The sequence below is a fragment of the Papio anubis genome, chromosome 8, assembly GCF_008728515.1.
Source record: "Papio anubis isolate 15944 chromosome 8, Panubis1.0, whole genome shotgun sequence".
NCBI lineage: Eukaryota > Metazoa > Chordata > Mammalia > Primates > Cercopithecidae > Papio > Papio anubis.
The window spans coordinates 104,106,760-104,124,360 of record NC_044983.1 but is presented as its reverse complement, the minus strand read 5'-3'; the positions used below and the strand labels follow the sequence as shown (position 1 = coordinate 104,124,360).

General features: G+C 39.1%; 1 protein-coding gene across 1 annotated transcript; it reads left to right on the top strand.

The window, feature by feature from the left end:
- The first annotated feature begins 8,907 nt into the window (after nucleotides 1-8,907).
- Nucleotides 8,908-17,559, top strand: TMEM74 (transmembrane protein 74). Its single transcript, XM_003903071.3, has 2 exons — nucleotides 8,908-9,050; nucleotides 11,397-17,559. Exon 2 carries the CDS (start codon nucleotides 11,436-11,438, stop codon nucleotides 12,351-12,353), a length of 918 nt encoding a protein of 305 aa, XP_003903120.2. The 5' UTR covers nucleotides 8,908-9,050; nucleotides 11,397-11,435; the 3' UTR covers nucleotides 12,354-17,559.
- The last annotated feature ends 42 nt before the right edge of the window (nucleotides 17,560-17,601 follow it).

Here is a 17,601-nt window from a genome sequence, read left to right as displayed (position 1 = left end):
ATTCAAGTAGAAAGATAACTTAGTTTAAACACTGAATAATATTACTCAAAAACTTAGTAATAAGAATAATTACATGGAAAATCTAAACTAAAATATTTATCCCTTTTAATATTAAAGAAAACAAAATACAGTAATTGCTTAAACCACTATCTATACAGGTAGATGAACGGATCGCTCATTTCCACTTTCTGAGCTCCTTTTTAACCTGCTGCAATTAAGGAGAAAAGGCCCTTATACCAAGTAAGCCCAAAACCTCACTGCCACAACAGAAGTTGGTTTGACGCTCACATCTATCTTTCATATGGATGTGGTGGTTCTCCTCTATATTGTGATTCGGTGACTCTGGCTACTTCCATATTATGGCTTCAAGGTCATTTTAGCATCATACAGAGATAGAAGATGGTATGAAGAATACAAGGGCAGAAATATCAGATGCATAACTACTTCAGCCTGGAAGTTAATGCACATCATTTCCACATATATTGCATTGACCAGAACTGGAAAGATGGTCGAACAGAGATTCAAGGAGTGCATTCACAGTTCAGATTGTTGTGTCTTCTTGATATACTGACTCTTTTATACTTATTGTTTCATTCTATTCCTGGTAATATTCTTTGTCCTGAAGCTCGCTTTAATATAACCATTTCAGCTTCCTTCTGATTAATGTTTGCAGGATATATCTTTTCCTTATAACTTACCTGTGTCTTTACATTTAAATCTCACTGATATTGCCTCTTGCTTGGATGATTATTATTAGCTATTTGATGACACTTGACAAGCTCATCTTCAATCTATTCCCCAGAAGGATCTTTCCAAAATTTTAATATATTATTCTCTTGCTTAAAAACCATCCTTAGCACTTTGCCATTTTCAGAATTAAGTCCACACACCTTATCCTTACTTAAAAGACTAAGGATGATCTGTCCTCTACTAACATTTCTACTATCGTTATTTGACATCCCTCCCCTCACACTTCATACTGAAGACACACTAAATATTTTTCAGTTCCAATAATTCACTTCTGAATTGTCAGAAGTTCATCTTCATCCTGCCTTATTCTTCTAATGGCCAGTTTCTTTCTATATTTATATCACTTGGATATTACATCATGTAGGAGCCTACTTTGACCCTTCCAATTTTGAATTCGGTTCTCTTCCTGTAGGTTCCCATTGTATTATGTATTTCCCTTGTCACAACACTTATGAAATGGTGTTATACTTACCTGTTAAACTGGCATGTTCCTTGCCAGACTGTAAACTCCCTGAAAGTTAGGATGTATCCATTCAGTTCGCTGTTGCACTTCCAGCACCTAGCATAGAACTTGTTGACAATTAATGGCTATTGAGTGAATGGCTGAATTACTTACAGTCGTTAATGACCTTAACACAGGCATTCAGTGCAGTGATGATCTCATAAACTGGGTTTTGTCTCTAGAAATGGATGTAATAAAAAGACAGGGAAAGAGCTGAAGACATTGAAACATTTCTTGAGATCATGGTAGAGTAGTATCAGGAATGGTTCTGTTCCCTAAAAGGTCATGTCAAGAGGTGACCAGCAAGCAGTCATTTAAATCAGCGAATGGAAGGGTACTCAGGAAATATACAGCAGATATCAAAAATGCCAAGCCAAAAAAGGCTAAATATAATAAAAACACATCAATCAAGAGTGAATGTGGAAGAAAAGCATTGGCCAAGAGTTGGGAAAGGAGATAGCAGAAGAGTGCACGGAAGGCTATCTGTTATTGATTTTGCCTCATGTGAGATACCTCACTCTGGAGACTTACTGTTAAGGCACTGGTAGCAAACCCACATATCTACAAAACTAAGTAGTAGGAGAACTGAGCCAGATATAAGTTAACGGTGAGAACCATGAAAATCTGGATACTTTATGTCCCATCTACAGAGTGCAAAACCTACTAAGCTCTAGTTAATTGTTAACATACAAAAGTGAGGTCCACTGTTTCAGAATTTTTCATATAATTCAAGAGAAACCAGAAATCCAAATAGGTTTCTCAAATCTTCCAAATTTCCAAATTTGATAAATACCTAAATAAATTGTGACAACTCAATGCACCAATAAAACCATGTATTTAGATCAGATTCAACCCATAGCTGTCAACTTGTGTTTTTTACTTAATTAAATTAACATGGACCCTAACAGCAACAGTAGATTAAAAAGAAAATGAAGGTACAAGATTAGGGTCAGTGAATGCAGTCTTGTTTCTAGTAAGTTTAATTATAAAGGAAATCTGTGGCCTAAAGACAACAGGATCTTTATGCAACCAGCAGACCTAAATCCTTCCACCAATATCCAATATTCTCCCCATATTGTGCTTTCTAAAGGTGTCATAAAGTTTATATACAAAATATTAGACATGAAATATTTCCATATTTTTAATTTTGAGATATCAGTGCTCGGATTACTTTAAATCCTAATGTTGTAAGTGTTTTGGGAGAATCTGAATAGCATACCTTTGTACACTCCCCACCCTGCCATGCATAGCAAGATGCCAGGTGAAGGTAAGCCAGAGAAAACTATCTTCAGGTTCTTCTTAAGGTAAAACAGAACCCTTAGATTTTGATATAAACTTTTAATGCAGAGATTGCAAATCAGGTGTTTGGAACCTGAATCCACTCCAACAGTTGGATCCAATCCAACAGCTTTTTATCATTAATAACTGCATATAGAAAAGTACATGAAATAAAGAGGGTCACCTGCAGTAATTTAACTCAAAGAGAACACCCTTGTAAACACACCCAGGTCAAGAAATAGAACAGTGCCAGTGTCTCAGAAGCCTCCCCTTAGTCTTCTCAGAATCACTACTCTTTTCTTCTCTTACAAAGGCAACCTACCTCTTGACATTTATGGTAACTGCATTCTTGCTTTTCTTTATTGTTTCACTAACATCTCCAAATACTTTGGTATAGTTTGCCTCTTAACTAACTAAATATCAATGAAATTATGCAATATAATTGCACATTGTGTATTTTTTAGTAGCTAGCTTCTTTTCTTCAGCTTTATTGTTGTGTGTTTTTAATATTCATATTTATTAATTTTATCTTGAATGTACACATGGTGTTGGATAAGAAACAGATTATTTACTTAAAAGCAAATAATGACTACGCGGTCCTCTGGATCCCAATTCTTACACTTGGTACAACACAATGAAAGCCAGATCAGATGTCTTAGGCATACAAACTTTTAAGTTTGTATCACAGATGAGAAACAAGAGAAAAAATAATTTAGTCTGTTTACATATAGAAGCAAGAGAAAACTATCTTTTCACCCTGTCCCCAAAAGAAAAAAAATCTTTGTTCCTTGGAAGCAATAATTTTGGATTCTCTAAATGTTTCAAGTATAAATACATTTCTTCAAAGCCGAATGCACCCAAGTGTCTCCACTTTTTTTGACGTAGAAATGTCTCTAAGATCCTGGGCCTCATTCCCCATTTAATGTCTACCTCTAGAGTTAGGCAAATCTCTTTCCAGTTCCCTCATTAATTTTGTGGATGTTAACTAACTTTCAATGCTTGCTCTTAGCCTAGGTTTCAGGATCCCAGGTTTCAGCCGAATTTGCTCAGAAGGCCCCATAAACACAAAAATATTTCATCTATACCCTTTATTTGTGAGATCCATCCATTTAGTTGCATGTAACTGTAGCTCCTTCACTACATATTACTCCTGTGTATAAATATTCTACAATTTATTTCTCTATCCTGTTGTTGGTGGACATTTTCTTGCACGTCTTGGTGCCCGTGTGTGCATTTCTGTTGAGTGTGCATCTAGAAGTAGAATTGTTGCATCATAGTTAACTTTTGTGGATAATGCAAAAATGTTCCAAAGTGGTTATACCAATTTACATTCCTACCACCAGTGTATAAGGTTCTAGTAACTCTATGCCTTACCGAAACCTGGGATTGCCAGTTATTTTGCCACTTCATCCATTCTAGTGCGCGTGATGTGCTATTTTACTGTGGTTTTAAATTACATTTTTCTTACGACTGATTATTCTGTGTCTCTTTCTATATACATATTGGCCTTCTGGATACCCCTTGTACACTTTTTATTCAAGATACAGAACTTTTCCATCATCGCAAAAAGCTCCCTCATGGTATCCCTTTATAGCCACACCCACCCTCTCACCTCCCACCATCTCTAACCCCTGACAACCACTAATCTGCTCTCCATCTCTATAGTTTTGGCATTTTGAAAATGTTATATTTACAGGGAATCATACAATATGTGACATTTATAGATTGGCTTTTTTTCCATGGTTATTTTTTATTGTATCAGTGTATTTGCAAAATTGTTGGTAAAATTGGTTTGAGATGATGCTGTATTTTTTCAGAGACTGAGTCTACTTTCTTCAGTCAGGTGCCTGGTATCTTAGCACTCTGAAGTCACCTTGGTTAAATATTAGAAATTGAGATATTCACAAACTGAGATGCATGCCCTGTGAGGGCCTATATAACACACTGCTGAGATGCAACCTTTCAGGATTCCAACCCAATGTTCAGGGAATGGAGCAGATTCACTATGGCCTCTTCCCTTGGTAAGTTCAAGACCCTAATCCCCACTCTTCTTAGCCTTTTGCACTAAACTGTCCTCTCTCATGTAACATCCCCAACTAAAAAGAAGTTCCAAGATCCTGACTTGTCTTTCTGAGATTTTCTCCTTCTCTGCATCTTAATCCAGTAATTTTTCTCTATCTTGTTAACTTTTTATGCCTTCAATCAAGTGACTTTTATATATTTTGTTAAGATTTTCTACTTATCCTCAGCAGTGTGTAGGTCTAAATTACCTAGTCTGTTATACTGGAAACAAATGTTGCCAATAAATTTTTTTTCTCTGACCCATTAAGGGTTTAAAATATATTGGATTTTGAATAAAAAATTGTGATATCTGACTTTCATTAATGTCTAAATTCACTTAAGACAAAACTCAGGTAGAACAGTTAGGGGATACTGCCCCTTTTGGGAAAGGCACTTGCTCTTAACTTGGGTAATCTTCCCCTATCCCTATTGTCTGTATTCAGTCACTTTATTTAGGTAACATGCCTGCTTGACCACTGTAAGCATTCTTATTAAATGGAAACCTTTCAAATTTAGTACTATTTTTCTTTTTTTGTTCCTAGAATCTTGTTCATTAACAAGATCTTCGTTCTCTAAATTATGGTCACGTTCATTCTTAGCACCAGTATGGGGTATAGGGCCATATTCCTCATGCTATTCCTATTCAGTGACTGATCCTCCCTCCAGGCTATTCCAAAAATGTATTTCTTACCTCTCTAGACCAAGCCCCTCATGATAATAATTCTAAGTCTACTAATCAGCCCTTCTTATTATTATTGAAGAAAAAGAAACTGGAAAGCATCCTCAGTAATTATTATAAGAGGCTGGTTGTTAAAAGTCCCAGCACTACCCTTGATTTACATGATAAATTTACTTCTCAGAATTTTTCTTATTTTTCAGCTGGTTAACTTAGTATAATAATGATTGTTCCTCCCACATGAAACGGAGTATAAGTAAACAGGAAAATGTGAGACATTAAAATTAGTATAAGACCAAAATCATTATGCAGGTTTCTAAATAACATTTTACAACTGTGAATTGTTTTATCAGCATATATTGAGGAACTACTGTTTTCTATGTATTGCACTATTTCATGCTCACATATAGCTTCAAAGTAATAGAAAGAATATGTTGGTTCTCAAGGAACTTAAATTTTATCTGGAGAGATCACATAGAAATCAGTATAAAACATACATGAAATACTCTTCTATATCTAAAATGACAGCATAAAAGAAAGCGTATTATGCTACTGGAAAGCCAATTAGAAGGGTAACAATAAGTTGAGGATGTTGAACAAGAAAGGCTTTTCAAAAAGCTTCTTGGGTCAATTTTCAGGAAACTTTTAGACATAGACTTATAGTGTTGGTATGGAATTGATATATTTTTAATGCTCAAGAACATGTACATAGTCAAGTATTATCATAGGTAATCATCTTGAGTCTTCAGTTCAGTCTTGTCATCTTCCCTCTAAACAGAAATACTGCACTTTCTACAGGAGGTAAGGTCTTCAGCATGTAGATGCTGACCTTAAGGAGTTTATGATTGATTACCTTAGAGATTTAGGCACCTAAGCGAGAAGTTAAACCACATGCAGTGGCTACCTAGCCATTCAAGAAATGTCGTAAAGCAGTGGATGATAAATATCAAACACATCAGTACTGACAAGTCCCAGCAAAGTTCATAGGAGGTGTAATCCTTGGAAGAAAAAGGCTTCACGAAAAAAATGTAACTTAAAATCAGTTCAGCATGGGAACCACAGAGGTCCTCTAATCCAACTAGATGAATCCCTTCTACGAAATCACTAAAAAATGGCTCTCCTTTTTTTTTTTTTTTTTTTATTTATCCTCACCAGTAACAGAGAATTTGCCTTCATGAGACATCAATTTAAAAGTTTTAGAAATAATGTCCTTCCTTATACTAAGCCTCAAATCAGCCTCCTTCTTTAATTTAATTGTGCTATCCAGAGCTTCTCAGATCGGTGCTTTGGCATCCTCCAGCACGCCAGTGTGTCACAGGTGTGCTGATTTACTTATTTCCTTGGCTCTCCAAGCTGTCCTGCAGAGACTGAAGTACCCACAGTCCCAGAACTATGGACATGAGGAACCTCCTGTGTTGATTACATTGCCATAAATAGTATCACCTCTTATGTGTACTCTGCTGTATAAAAGATTGTGAAGCATTGCTCAGTATAATGTGTCAGCAAAGAGATCAAGCCTCTGGAATCACACAGACTCAAGTTAGAATCTTGGCTCTGCCAGATATTAGTTTTCAGGCCTTGGGAAAGAAACTACATCTTTTCAAGCCTCAATTTCTACATTGCAAAACGGGTGCAATAATACTGCCTTTTGTGAAGTTGGTGTAAAAATTAAAGATGATAACATAGTAGCACTAAAAAAATAGTATTATTGTTATTTGTTCTGCTTTTACCCTTTTAAATATGCTATAGAATTCTTCTATTTTTAGAAACTTTAGAATATTTAAAGCTAGTTTATTGTTTCCTCTCAGTATTCTTCAATGGCTAATAGCCTAAGTTCCTTCAGCTTTTCCTCGTCAACATAAATTCAAGTTCCTTCTACACCTTAGTTTCTCTATTTCTTTTTGCATACGTAGTACTAAGAACTGCATCCCTGTAGATTTGGCTTGATAAACTAGTCCTTGAGGTGTGGATGGAATAGGGCAGTGGAGGAAAGATATTCATGCTGGAGAACTGTGTGGTAAGCAAAGAAGTCATAATACATCTATCATGTTTATCAACAAATGGGCCTCACTGGCTACAAACATAATCATATGGGGGGAAAATAATTTTAAAGAGGCAGGATTGTGAACTCCTGTAATCGTGTGACTATAGATTCTATTCAATGTAAAGAAATACCAACATAATTGTCTTTAAAGGAGATCGATGTCTCTTTTGAAAGCAAGCAACCACAGTATGTGAGCTACAAGCAAAATGTCGTACATACTATAATCCCTTCTTTCTTTCTTTCTTTCTTTTTTTTTTGATGGAGTCTTGCTCTGTCGCCAGGCTGGAGTGCAGTGGCTTGATCTCCTCTCACTGCAACCTCCGCCTCCGACTTCAAGCGATTCCCTGCCTCAGCCTCCCAAGTAGCTGGGACTACAGGCACGTGCCACCACGCCCGGCTAATTTTTTGTATTTTAGTAGAGACGGTGTTTCACCATGTTGGACAGGATGGTCTCGATTTCCTGACCTTGTGATCTGCCCGCCTCGGCCTCCCAAAGTGCTGGCATTACAGGCGTGAGTCATCGTGCCCGGCCTATCCATACTATAATCCTTTTTTGCTCCCCTAGAATTGTCCCAACAGGATGCTGGAAAACTGGAGATTGTCTATAAGCTACACATACCCTGGGCTTTCAGTGGCTGTTGGCTGTTGCAGTCCACTCTGGTTGAAAGAGGTTGATGACACAGTTACCTTGTCCTAGCCTAAGAGTCACAATTCAGGAGATTCAACCTTCAGATTTCCTTTATTCCTGACACCTTGTATTCTGGCCTTCTGGTCTTTCTTCCATTCATTCCATATAGTATAATGCTTAAAATCTGTTGGTGTTCATCCCCCCACCTCTGCTAAGTATTAGTTGTTTGACATTGGGCAGATTATTCTACTTCTTTGTAACTCAGTTTCCTCTTCTGTTAAAATGAGGATTTTTTTTTTATAATACTTTAACAATATATTGTGACCATTAAATGAGACAATGTATCTATAGTGCTTAGAAGAGAGCCTGACAATAATAAGCGCTATTTATGTTAACTGTTATTTTGCGTCATTATTATTCATACATTCAGTGAATACCACTGTGCTAAGTACAGGGGATGTGCTGGTACATAGGACAATCTCTTACCCTTAATGGTCACATTTCTTCTGATTTTCTGAGAAATGCATTGACTTTCCAAACTGATTCCTGGATGCAATTTCAGAAGCTGCTGTTGGTCTTGGTAACTGTGGAGGAGACACTTGCCCTCTCTGAGCCTGTTTCCACATCTGTAAAATGAGGATTAATAAAATCTACTTGGAAGATATGTTTTAACTATTAAAAAGACAAAATATGCAAATTATTTGGAGCCAAATATACTTTCCTTTTCACAGTCTTGTGGCCACACCTGAGGCTAGGGAACTCCACTCTGAGCTTAGAAAACATTGCTGTCTTCTTAAGTGCTGGGGAGGAGTAAGAGGGTATGGCGGGAACTCATCCGCAGGAAGGTAAAACCCAGAAGGCGTGGGAGGAGACAGAAACAGGAGGGATGCAGGGACCGCCCCTGGCCTACAACTCCCGGGATGCTCCGGGAGCGCCCCGCCCCGCCCCGCCCTCCCCCGCCCCCCTCCCGCGGCGGGCGCTGCCCACCCCACGGAGCGGAGGGGCGTGCAGAGGCTACAAGTGCGGCGGCTGGTGATTGGGGGACTTTCTCCGGGAGCCGTGCCGGGAGAGCGTGCGGTGCTGGAGCCGTACCGGGTGGCCGAAGCAGAAGGTGAGTGGCGGGGAGAAGGATGGGGAGGAGGCTTTGGGTGCGAGGGTGAGAGCTCTGTAGCCTAGCGGAGCTGGAGCGCATATCCCCGCTCCCTGCCCAAGGTGTCTGCTTCGTCTCCCGGTACTAGGCGGACACATCCCTACCTCGAGTCCCTCAGTGGGCGCAGAGTTCACCAGAAATGAATCGCCGGATCCCTAGGCGCCTGCGGGGGGCACCGCTGCCCGGTGCTTGGGGCTCGGTCTTCCGGCTCAGCTCGCACAGAGCACATCCAGAGGTCGCCTCCCCGAGACCAGCCTTGCCTGTGTCAGTGTAAAGCAAATATTAATGCTTTTAATTGATGACAGATGGACGAGGGAAAGTGCATGTCCCCTCGCTTTAAGGTGCAATGTCGTTAACTGGGCTTTTAAGCAGATCAGAGGAAAAAGAGGGAGAGGACGGAAGAAAAGAGTCTTTAGCTGGTCTTCTGGGATTATCCATTCTCCACTGAGAATGGAAGCCCCGGATTAGGGAGCTGCAAAGGAAATCGACTGCGCTGCTAACATACCTCCGGTAGAACAAGCGAACAAGCGGGAGTAGCTTTTCTTTAAAGAGAGGTAGAGGCGGCCGTAGGGAATTAAGTGGGGATTTCTCTCTTTTGTTATAAATTGAAAGTCTCAAAGAACCCTGCTGATTTTATCCAAGGTAGTCTAGTGTGATGAGTTAATTGTACCAAAGGTTAATCAGAGCCCCTAATGCCTGAGAAAACTGGAAGAAGAGTTCTCGGTAATTGATGAAGCCTGTTACCATCACTTCATTCATTGAGGGATTCTTTAGTGGGGGTTTGTTCTAGTTTAGTAGTGATTCTTTTGCCCTGTTGTTTTTTTGCTGTTTTCACTGTAGAGAAACTCCGATAACAGGAGAAAAACGTTTTCTGTTTTGTTTTGTTTTAAACAAACTCGTGTGTGTAGCAGAAAACGTGTCGATTCCCTCTCCCATATTTTGAGTTGGCAGGTTGACCTTAGGTGACCCTTGCCTGTGCTTCTGTTACCAGCTTTGGAGCTGTGGATTTTGAATCATAAGAAGCCTCAAGCCGTTGACTAAATCAATTATCACCCTGGATTTGGAAGCAAAATAAAAGGAGCCTTTGGTTAAAATCTCTCTATTTAATGATAGTGGAAGGTGAATTTTTATTCCCTGGAAACATGGCAGAGGCAGAGAAAGATAGGCAGATGGTTTTCTGCTCAAACCAAAGTTCTCTCCCAGAAATGCCCCTTGATGCAGTGGGGGGTGAGGAGTGACATGTTTATAAAATTCCAGAGGTAACCTTGGATATAGCTTCTCATCTATTTACCTCCACAGAACTCTTACTCTGTGGGTTTATAGTTTGTCTTTTATTTTCAGTTCACTTCTAGATTGGGTTTGTAAAACTATTCCGATGGTCAATTTCTTATGCATGTGTGGTAGCAAAGCATGCAGAGAGGGAGGAATACAGACCCAGGGAACGGGAGTAACAGATCCTGCAACTGGAGCAGGCAGGTGTGTGTGTGAAGGCGTGGGTTGGCCCACTGTGTTTTGCAGGGATTGCAGTAAGGTCTGTTGCCTATATGCTTTGGGGTCCAGAACATGCTTCCCCCGTGGAGCAGTGAGGGAATCGGGCTGAGTAGAAGCACAGTGAATAAGCAGCATATGGTCTTGTAAATACAGGGCTGTGTGACAAGGGTCATTGGATGTATGAGGTATAAGGTTAGCTGAGGTGGCTGATTAAGCTGGCCTTTTTCATCTACTTCAGAGCTACGGAATCAAAATGCTGAGTTCCTGCCCAGCTGATAATGGGGTATAGTCGTTCACTCATGGTGATGCTCTAAAGCTAATCTGTATTAGAATCTGTTCTGAACTAGGGAGAATGTAAACACTTACAGTCTAATTGAATTAAGAAGTCTATACTTCCCCAAGTCGTCCAGAAAATTGGCAGCTCTGCTCTAAAGGGCTCTTGCCTTTCTCATTTGTCTTTTTACAGGAAACCTGCCTTCTCGTTTGAGGGATCCTTTTGCAGGAATGTGTGAGTCCTTGGATAAATTTGGCTTGGTGATGGCAGTATTATTTCTCAATAGACACTGCCACTTCCTCCATGCGCCTTTCTACCCTGACCTAAGTTTCTCAGTGTTAATCACGATGACAAGTGAGAGCATTTGCCCTCTCTACACTTTCCTGCCACTAGGTATCCCCTCCCTTCTTTTGCCTGTTTGAGGTGGAAAAGGGGCTAAACAGGTGCAGCTGTGAAGGAAATGGGGACCCCAGGAGCAACACTCCTGGAAGTACAACCTTAGCTTCTGTTGGGTTCTCATTTAACTCTGTTACTATTGGCAGACTTTCCGGAAGCTGCTGGGGGATGTCTGACTAGCTCTCATGGAGCTCCACTACCTTGCTAAGAAGAGCAACCAGGCAGACCTCTGGGATGGTAGGGACTGGAGTTCAAGAGGGCTGCCTGGTGACCAGGCAGATACAGCAGCCACGAGAGCTGCTCTCTGCTGTCAGAGACAGTGTGCATCCACTCCAAGAGCAACTGAGATGCAAGGGTCTAAACTTAGTTCTTCTCCAGCATCACCCTCCTCCTCTCTGCAAAACAGTACTCTTCAGCCAGACACCTTTCCACCAGGACCTCTCCACTCAGGGAACAACCAAATAACAGCGGAACGGAAAGTCTGTAACTGCTGCAGCCAGGAATTAGAAACTTCTTTTACCTATGTGGACAAAAACATTAACTTGGAGCAGCGGAACCGGAGCTCGCCATCAGCAAAAGGGCATAATCACCCTGGGGAGCTTGGCTGGGAAAATCCAAATGAGTGGTCCCAAGAGGCTGCCATATCTTTGATATCTGAAGAGGAGGACGATGCAAGTTCAGAAGCTATGTCTTCAGGGAAATCTATAGACTATGGTTTCATCAGCGCCATCTTGTTCTTGGTCACCGGGATCCTGCTGGTGATTATCTCTTACATCGTCCCGCGAGAAGTGACTGTGGACCCCAACACTGTGGCAGCCCGGGAGATGGAGCGCCTGGAGAAGGAGAGTGCGAGGCTGGGGGCTCACCTGGACCGCTGTGTGATTGCAGGGCTCTGCCTCCTCACGCTGGGGGGTGTCGTCCTGTCCTGCTTGCTAATGATGTCCATGTGGAAGGGGGAGCTCTATCGTCGAAACAGATTTGCCTCTTCCAAAGAGTCTGCAAAACTCTATGGTTCTTTCAACTTCAGGATGAAAACCAGCACGAATGAAAACATTCTGGAACTGTCCTTGGTAGAGGAAGATGCGCTCGCTGTACAGAGTTAATTCTGGTTGTGAATATCTTGAGAGTCTGCCTTGGCATTTTGTAATATGAAAAAAGAAGTTAATTTATAAAAATTCACAGTGCAATTTATTTGCCTGGCAAGAAAAGTTTATTTCACAAATCAACAGCCAGTGAGTGTTTTTGTTCTCCATGTGTCTTCTATTTAGAAGAAAAGCCATGTAAGATGTGTAAGAAACCACAACCAACCACACCTGTCCTTCCGAAGCGCTGAAGGCTAATTAATCTGTAATGGCCAAGAACTTCTACTTCGATAGAAAAATATTTCTAATGACCCAGTATAAAAATTATTTCTTTTACACAGATATGTGATGTTATTCTTTGGACACTAGGTGATCCTACACACAGTAGGATCAATTGCTAATCTATTTTGTGAAAAAGAACTAAGCACTAATCAATAATAAGGCTTACGTTTAATTCTCAAAGGTGCTTATCCATTTTCTTGCTAAATTATCGTTCTTGTAATTTGGCTAAACACTAAAATATGGAATTTTTAGTTTGAATATTTTGAAGTTTGAGGATGTTGGGCTTTTCTTATTGTAAAAAATGTTATGTTTGAAATTATTCCTGTATTCAAAAATGGTAATTCAGTCATTGGGATAAACTTTCTAATAAAAGAAAATTATGTAAATCATTGTAAGACCAATGTGAATTTAAACCACAGTGTTAGTGCCAGGCATTAGCCAGGGTCACATGCTCTTTTTTAAAATGAAGTCAAATTAGTTACTGATATAAATTTTATATTTTGTGATTTTGCCATCGTATTGGCTATCTGTGCTCTTGAAGTCCGCTGGTTCTCACACCAAAGAGGCAAGGCGTGAAACATTTTAAATATATTTCCAGACATCTAAACATCTAGGCAGGCCTGAGTCATGATTGGCTCTGGTGTGCTTCCAGGTGACATCTTGTTACTGCTGTTTGGGGAAAACCACCAATAGAATTGCAGCTAGACTTTTGGGGACTGTGCCTAGCAGGCTGTATCACTTGCTCTAGGCTAAGCAACAAGCGCTTTCCTCATGTAGCAGCAGTCCTTAAGCCTAAAGCCAAAAAAAACAAGACAGAAAAGAAAAGGAAAGATTAAATACACTGATTTAATGGGGACTGTAGTCATCGTCAGAACTCACCTCCCACTCACAGTGGTCTAGGTGTCATTCAGTAACTGTGAACTTTTGCCTCATAAAGCACAAACTCTTCTCTAAGAGCAGCATGATGAGCAAGGTGCTCACTGTGCAAGACATGCACTGGGTGTTCACAGTGACATGCCGCCTCATTATGGTGACGATTCAGAAAAGGCATGGGAAATGCAGCCTCAGAAATACCTTACATCTTGCAACTCTGCCTGGAGGTTTTTGCAACCTGTGCTGTAAGAGTTGTCGTAACGTCCATGATTGCATTAACAGGATCAGGGGGTCATTCTTAAAGAGGACAGGAGCTGGGAATTGGTATGAGACAGCAGGAATGAGGAATTAAGAAAGTGATTTCTTTGTAGATTTTTAAAGGCTATTTCAAATGTCTGAAGTTTGTGTTGTTGTGGACAACTGTGGAATACATGGGTGACTTTGGCAAAATGTGTGAATCAGGATATTTATGTGAATGAGCTCTCATGGGTATCAGAGATTGATTTGATGAGTGCGGTATGCTGCATATGACTAAGGGTTGAGGTGAAATACAAAAAGGGAGACTCAGAAGATAGCAAAAAGAGAGGGTGGGTATATGAAAGAATTATTAGGTAAAAATGAGAAATTATATGAGAATCAGGAAGCTAGATGTAGTTAATTGCCTTATGTTGTAGAGCAATACTGATTACTGAAAAGAAAGAATTGAGATGACATAAACATGATTTTTGCTTTCCATTGCTGTTTCCTTGTGCTTTTTCAACAAACTTTGTTTTACTGGGAGTCTCTTTTCATGATTTTTGTTGAGGCTGCCTTACCAGTGGTATAAGTTTTATATTCTGAAGGTTTTTAAGTCCAGCTCTAGCCTGCTTAAGGATCCACTTTGGATGATGTTGAGATAAGAAGGAAACGATCTGCTGAGTGAGTAGGTCTGAGCTGTGTGTTAAAAAAAGAAGGCATTAAAAAAAGAGAGAGAAGGCATTAAAGAAAAAACTAATGTTTATTCATAGAAGCTAAATGAGATCAACTGAGTTTTGTTTTTATTTATTGGTGAAACAGGATTAATTAGCCAAATGGCAAACTAAACTGAATTAATGTGGAATCGGTTTTCAGTTTATGAAGGAAGAGGAGTTTGGGAATCAAGTGTTAGGAAGTCTTTTCACTTGATGATAAAGCTTTTCATATGGAAGCATTTAATGAATCTTACAGGACTACAAAATAATATAGATGTGATCTAGAGGCAACATTTTGAAAAATGCCATTTTGGAAAAAAAAAAAATTCAACAGGGAAGGAAAAGACCTAACAAGTCAAAATACATTTCCTTTCTTTTCCCCAGAACTCTATAATTTTCTTTAAAATTTAAAATTGAAATGTGGTATGTAAATGCATATTTCAACATTGTTTAAATCTGCTAACATACAGAGCACATCTCTTTTAAGGTTCTGCTTATCTGAGGGCAAACCATTACACATTACATGATTTAGAACATCATCTGAATGACTCCTTTTGGGCTGTGGTGACATTATTCAGATACTTACCTTAATCGACTTTTCACTGGGTATTTGGTTTATCCATCCTGGCAGTGCCTGAATTCAATATGAAGATTACTTGAATTTAAAACGATGGTAACACAGGCAAAGAAAAGCCATGTGCTTTATTTCCTGTTGTTCCCAATTTGACAAAGAGTGTTTTTGGCTCTAGAGGTACTTTGGCAAGACCAGGGGATACATTCTACAGACATTGGGCATATAATAGCTATGGTGTTGGTCTTGCATCCTTCATGGAGATTTATGACCTTCCATCTGTCTCTTCAACATGGTGCTGGTTGTTACCTATAAAAGTTTTTATTGCTAGACCTAGGGAAGAAAAACGTTTTTCAGTGGTTCTAGGTCTTTAGCTTATTTACATGGTTTTAGAAATCTAAACTCAGAGTCATCTTCCTAATCTCAATGAGAAGACAGCTCATCTTTCAGCAGTATGGACCAATGGGGTGAGTTACAGAAAGAAACCTGTCTTTCTCCTTTATTACTGGGATCTACATGCTGCTGATGGATGATTTAAGGCTCCTAATATCTTTATAAGCCAGTTCTTTTTAGAGCACCTTAAACTGTTAGTGGTAGAGTTTGCAAAGAGTTTTCTTTGCAGTGCTGTGTGTCCTTTCCACCCATTGGGAGCTCTTAAAGCAGATCACGTAATAAGATGTACTGGACCCTCATGTAAAGAACAGCTTTTCTTCATGTTCCCCACTGCATAGTTGATTTATAGTTTAGAGGAAGACAAGACTGCTTGGAACCATGAAATTCTTGGAGGCCATGGTTGCTTTTACCCGCATGACTGCTATAACCCTTTATTTTGTACTATCAAGTTACTTGCCTTGATATCAAATGCTTTGCTGTCTGCTTAAAATATGAGTCCATCTCCCTCATACTTACTTGTTTTAGGGACCCAACTGGACCAGTGTTGGGACAGGCCCTTCAAGGTACAACTTCTGAAAAGAGACTGTGCTACCAAACATATGTGTGCCTTTACCTCAGTCCCCCAGAATAAGGGGTGACTTAATCCTGATAAATGAGTGACTGAGCACCATGCTAGTTAAACACTGAGAATTAAAAGCCTGGACCCAATGGCTCTACTTTTTTTACTTTTTTTTTAACCTCTTTCCGACAAGCAAAACTTCTAGGCAGGAGCATGTGAACATTTTGGTCTTCATCTTTCACATGTGCAATGGTGGGTGTATGCAAAACTTTACTTGGATTAATTGTCTAAAGTTTAAAAAACGTTCTATATGTGATTCTCTCAGGAGAAGGTTTTTCAACCTGAAGGTCAGATTTCATTGCAGCAATTAATGCCATCAAAAATATGTGGTCTGACAGAAAAGATCACAACCTTTGCCAATGGTTCACCTATTACAGCAAGATGTAATACTATCAATACTTACTGTTCTCTGTAATGGGTTTAACCTTTCCCAGAATTGGACATAAAAATTGACTATGATGAGAAGATTATAATGAACTCTCACTGGTGGCTTTTCCTAGTGTAAAAAGAGTACTTAAGAAAGAGAATTAACATATCATTGTCTTTCCGCTGATTTTTAGCTGTATCATTTTATGATTCATAATATTCTATAATATCTTCTCCCAAATTTTATAAGTCTTGGGAAATAATTTGCCTGCCTAGTGCATTGACACATTGACACTGTAAAAAGCAAGATGTTATTTTAAACACATGAAACTGATTTCAAAAATCTGTGGCTTACACTTGAGTGTACTCATGGTTTATGTTTGTGTACAGATTTATGTGCACTCAAGTCTATGTACATTCAGACTATATTTTATAGTTATACAGCTTTAATACCCAAAGTTATCATTAGAATAATTTTATTATAGCAATTTGGCATGCCTTACTGTTGACATTAAGAAGAAGAGAAGTCTTTCACAACTCATGAATGAAGAATTTGGAATCAGCCTCAGAATGAGATGCCATAATTATTATAAACCTGTTTTGGTTGTTCAGCCTCCCACAGATGTTTATTGATTTATTTTTAACTTCTCAATTTCAGACTTATAAGAGTGTGAGATATTTGGAAATTATTTTACCATGAATCGTTATTTTATTTCAGGGGACTATGGGGAGTATCTTCCTTTGTTTCAAGTTTGGGTAACACTCCTGTGTTTCAGGAACAGCTCTCCCTATATTTTCACTGCCATCTTCAGGCTTCCTAGCCAGGCTCCAAACAAATGTCATGTAAGAAAGAAAGATGAATTATTACATATTGTGTATTTACAGTGTGTACCCTGTGGTTCTCATCGTGCTTTTAATTTTACTTTTCTTACCAAACAAAAATAATTTGACATTGATTATGTGCTTTTTGATATTTTCAAGGGCAATTACTAAGGTTATGAGCTCTTTCTTAGGGCACTTGATGCCTTATATGTTAATAACAAGTGTGTCATATAATTTTAAAATAAAACTACTCAAATGCTTTATTGTGTTTATTAAGTTGAATTTAAATTGGAATCTGTAATGCTGATTTGATCTTTTAAAATTGTATTTGAAAGTATTTGTCCAAAAAAATTAAAATGAATATTTACCCCTAATTTAGGTTTGTCATTCTTC

Bases quoted from the DNA above. Each gene is read 5' to 3' on its own strand.
- TMEM74 (XM_003903071.3), top strand. From the start codon at position 11,436: ATGGAGCTCCACTACCTTGCTAAGAAGAGCAACCAGGCAGACCTCTGG.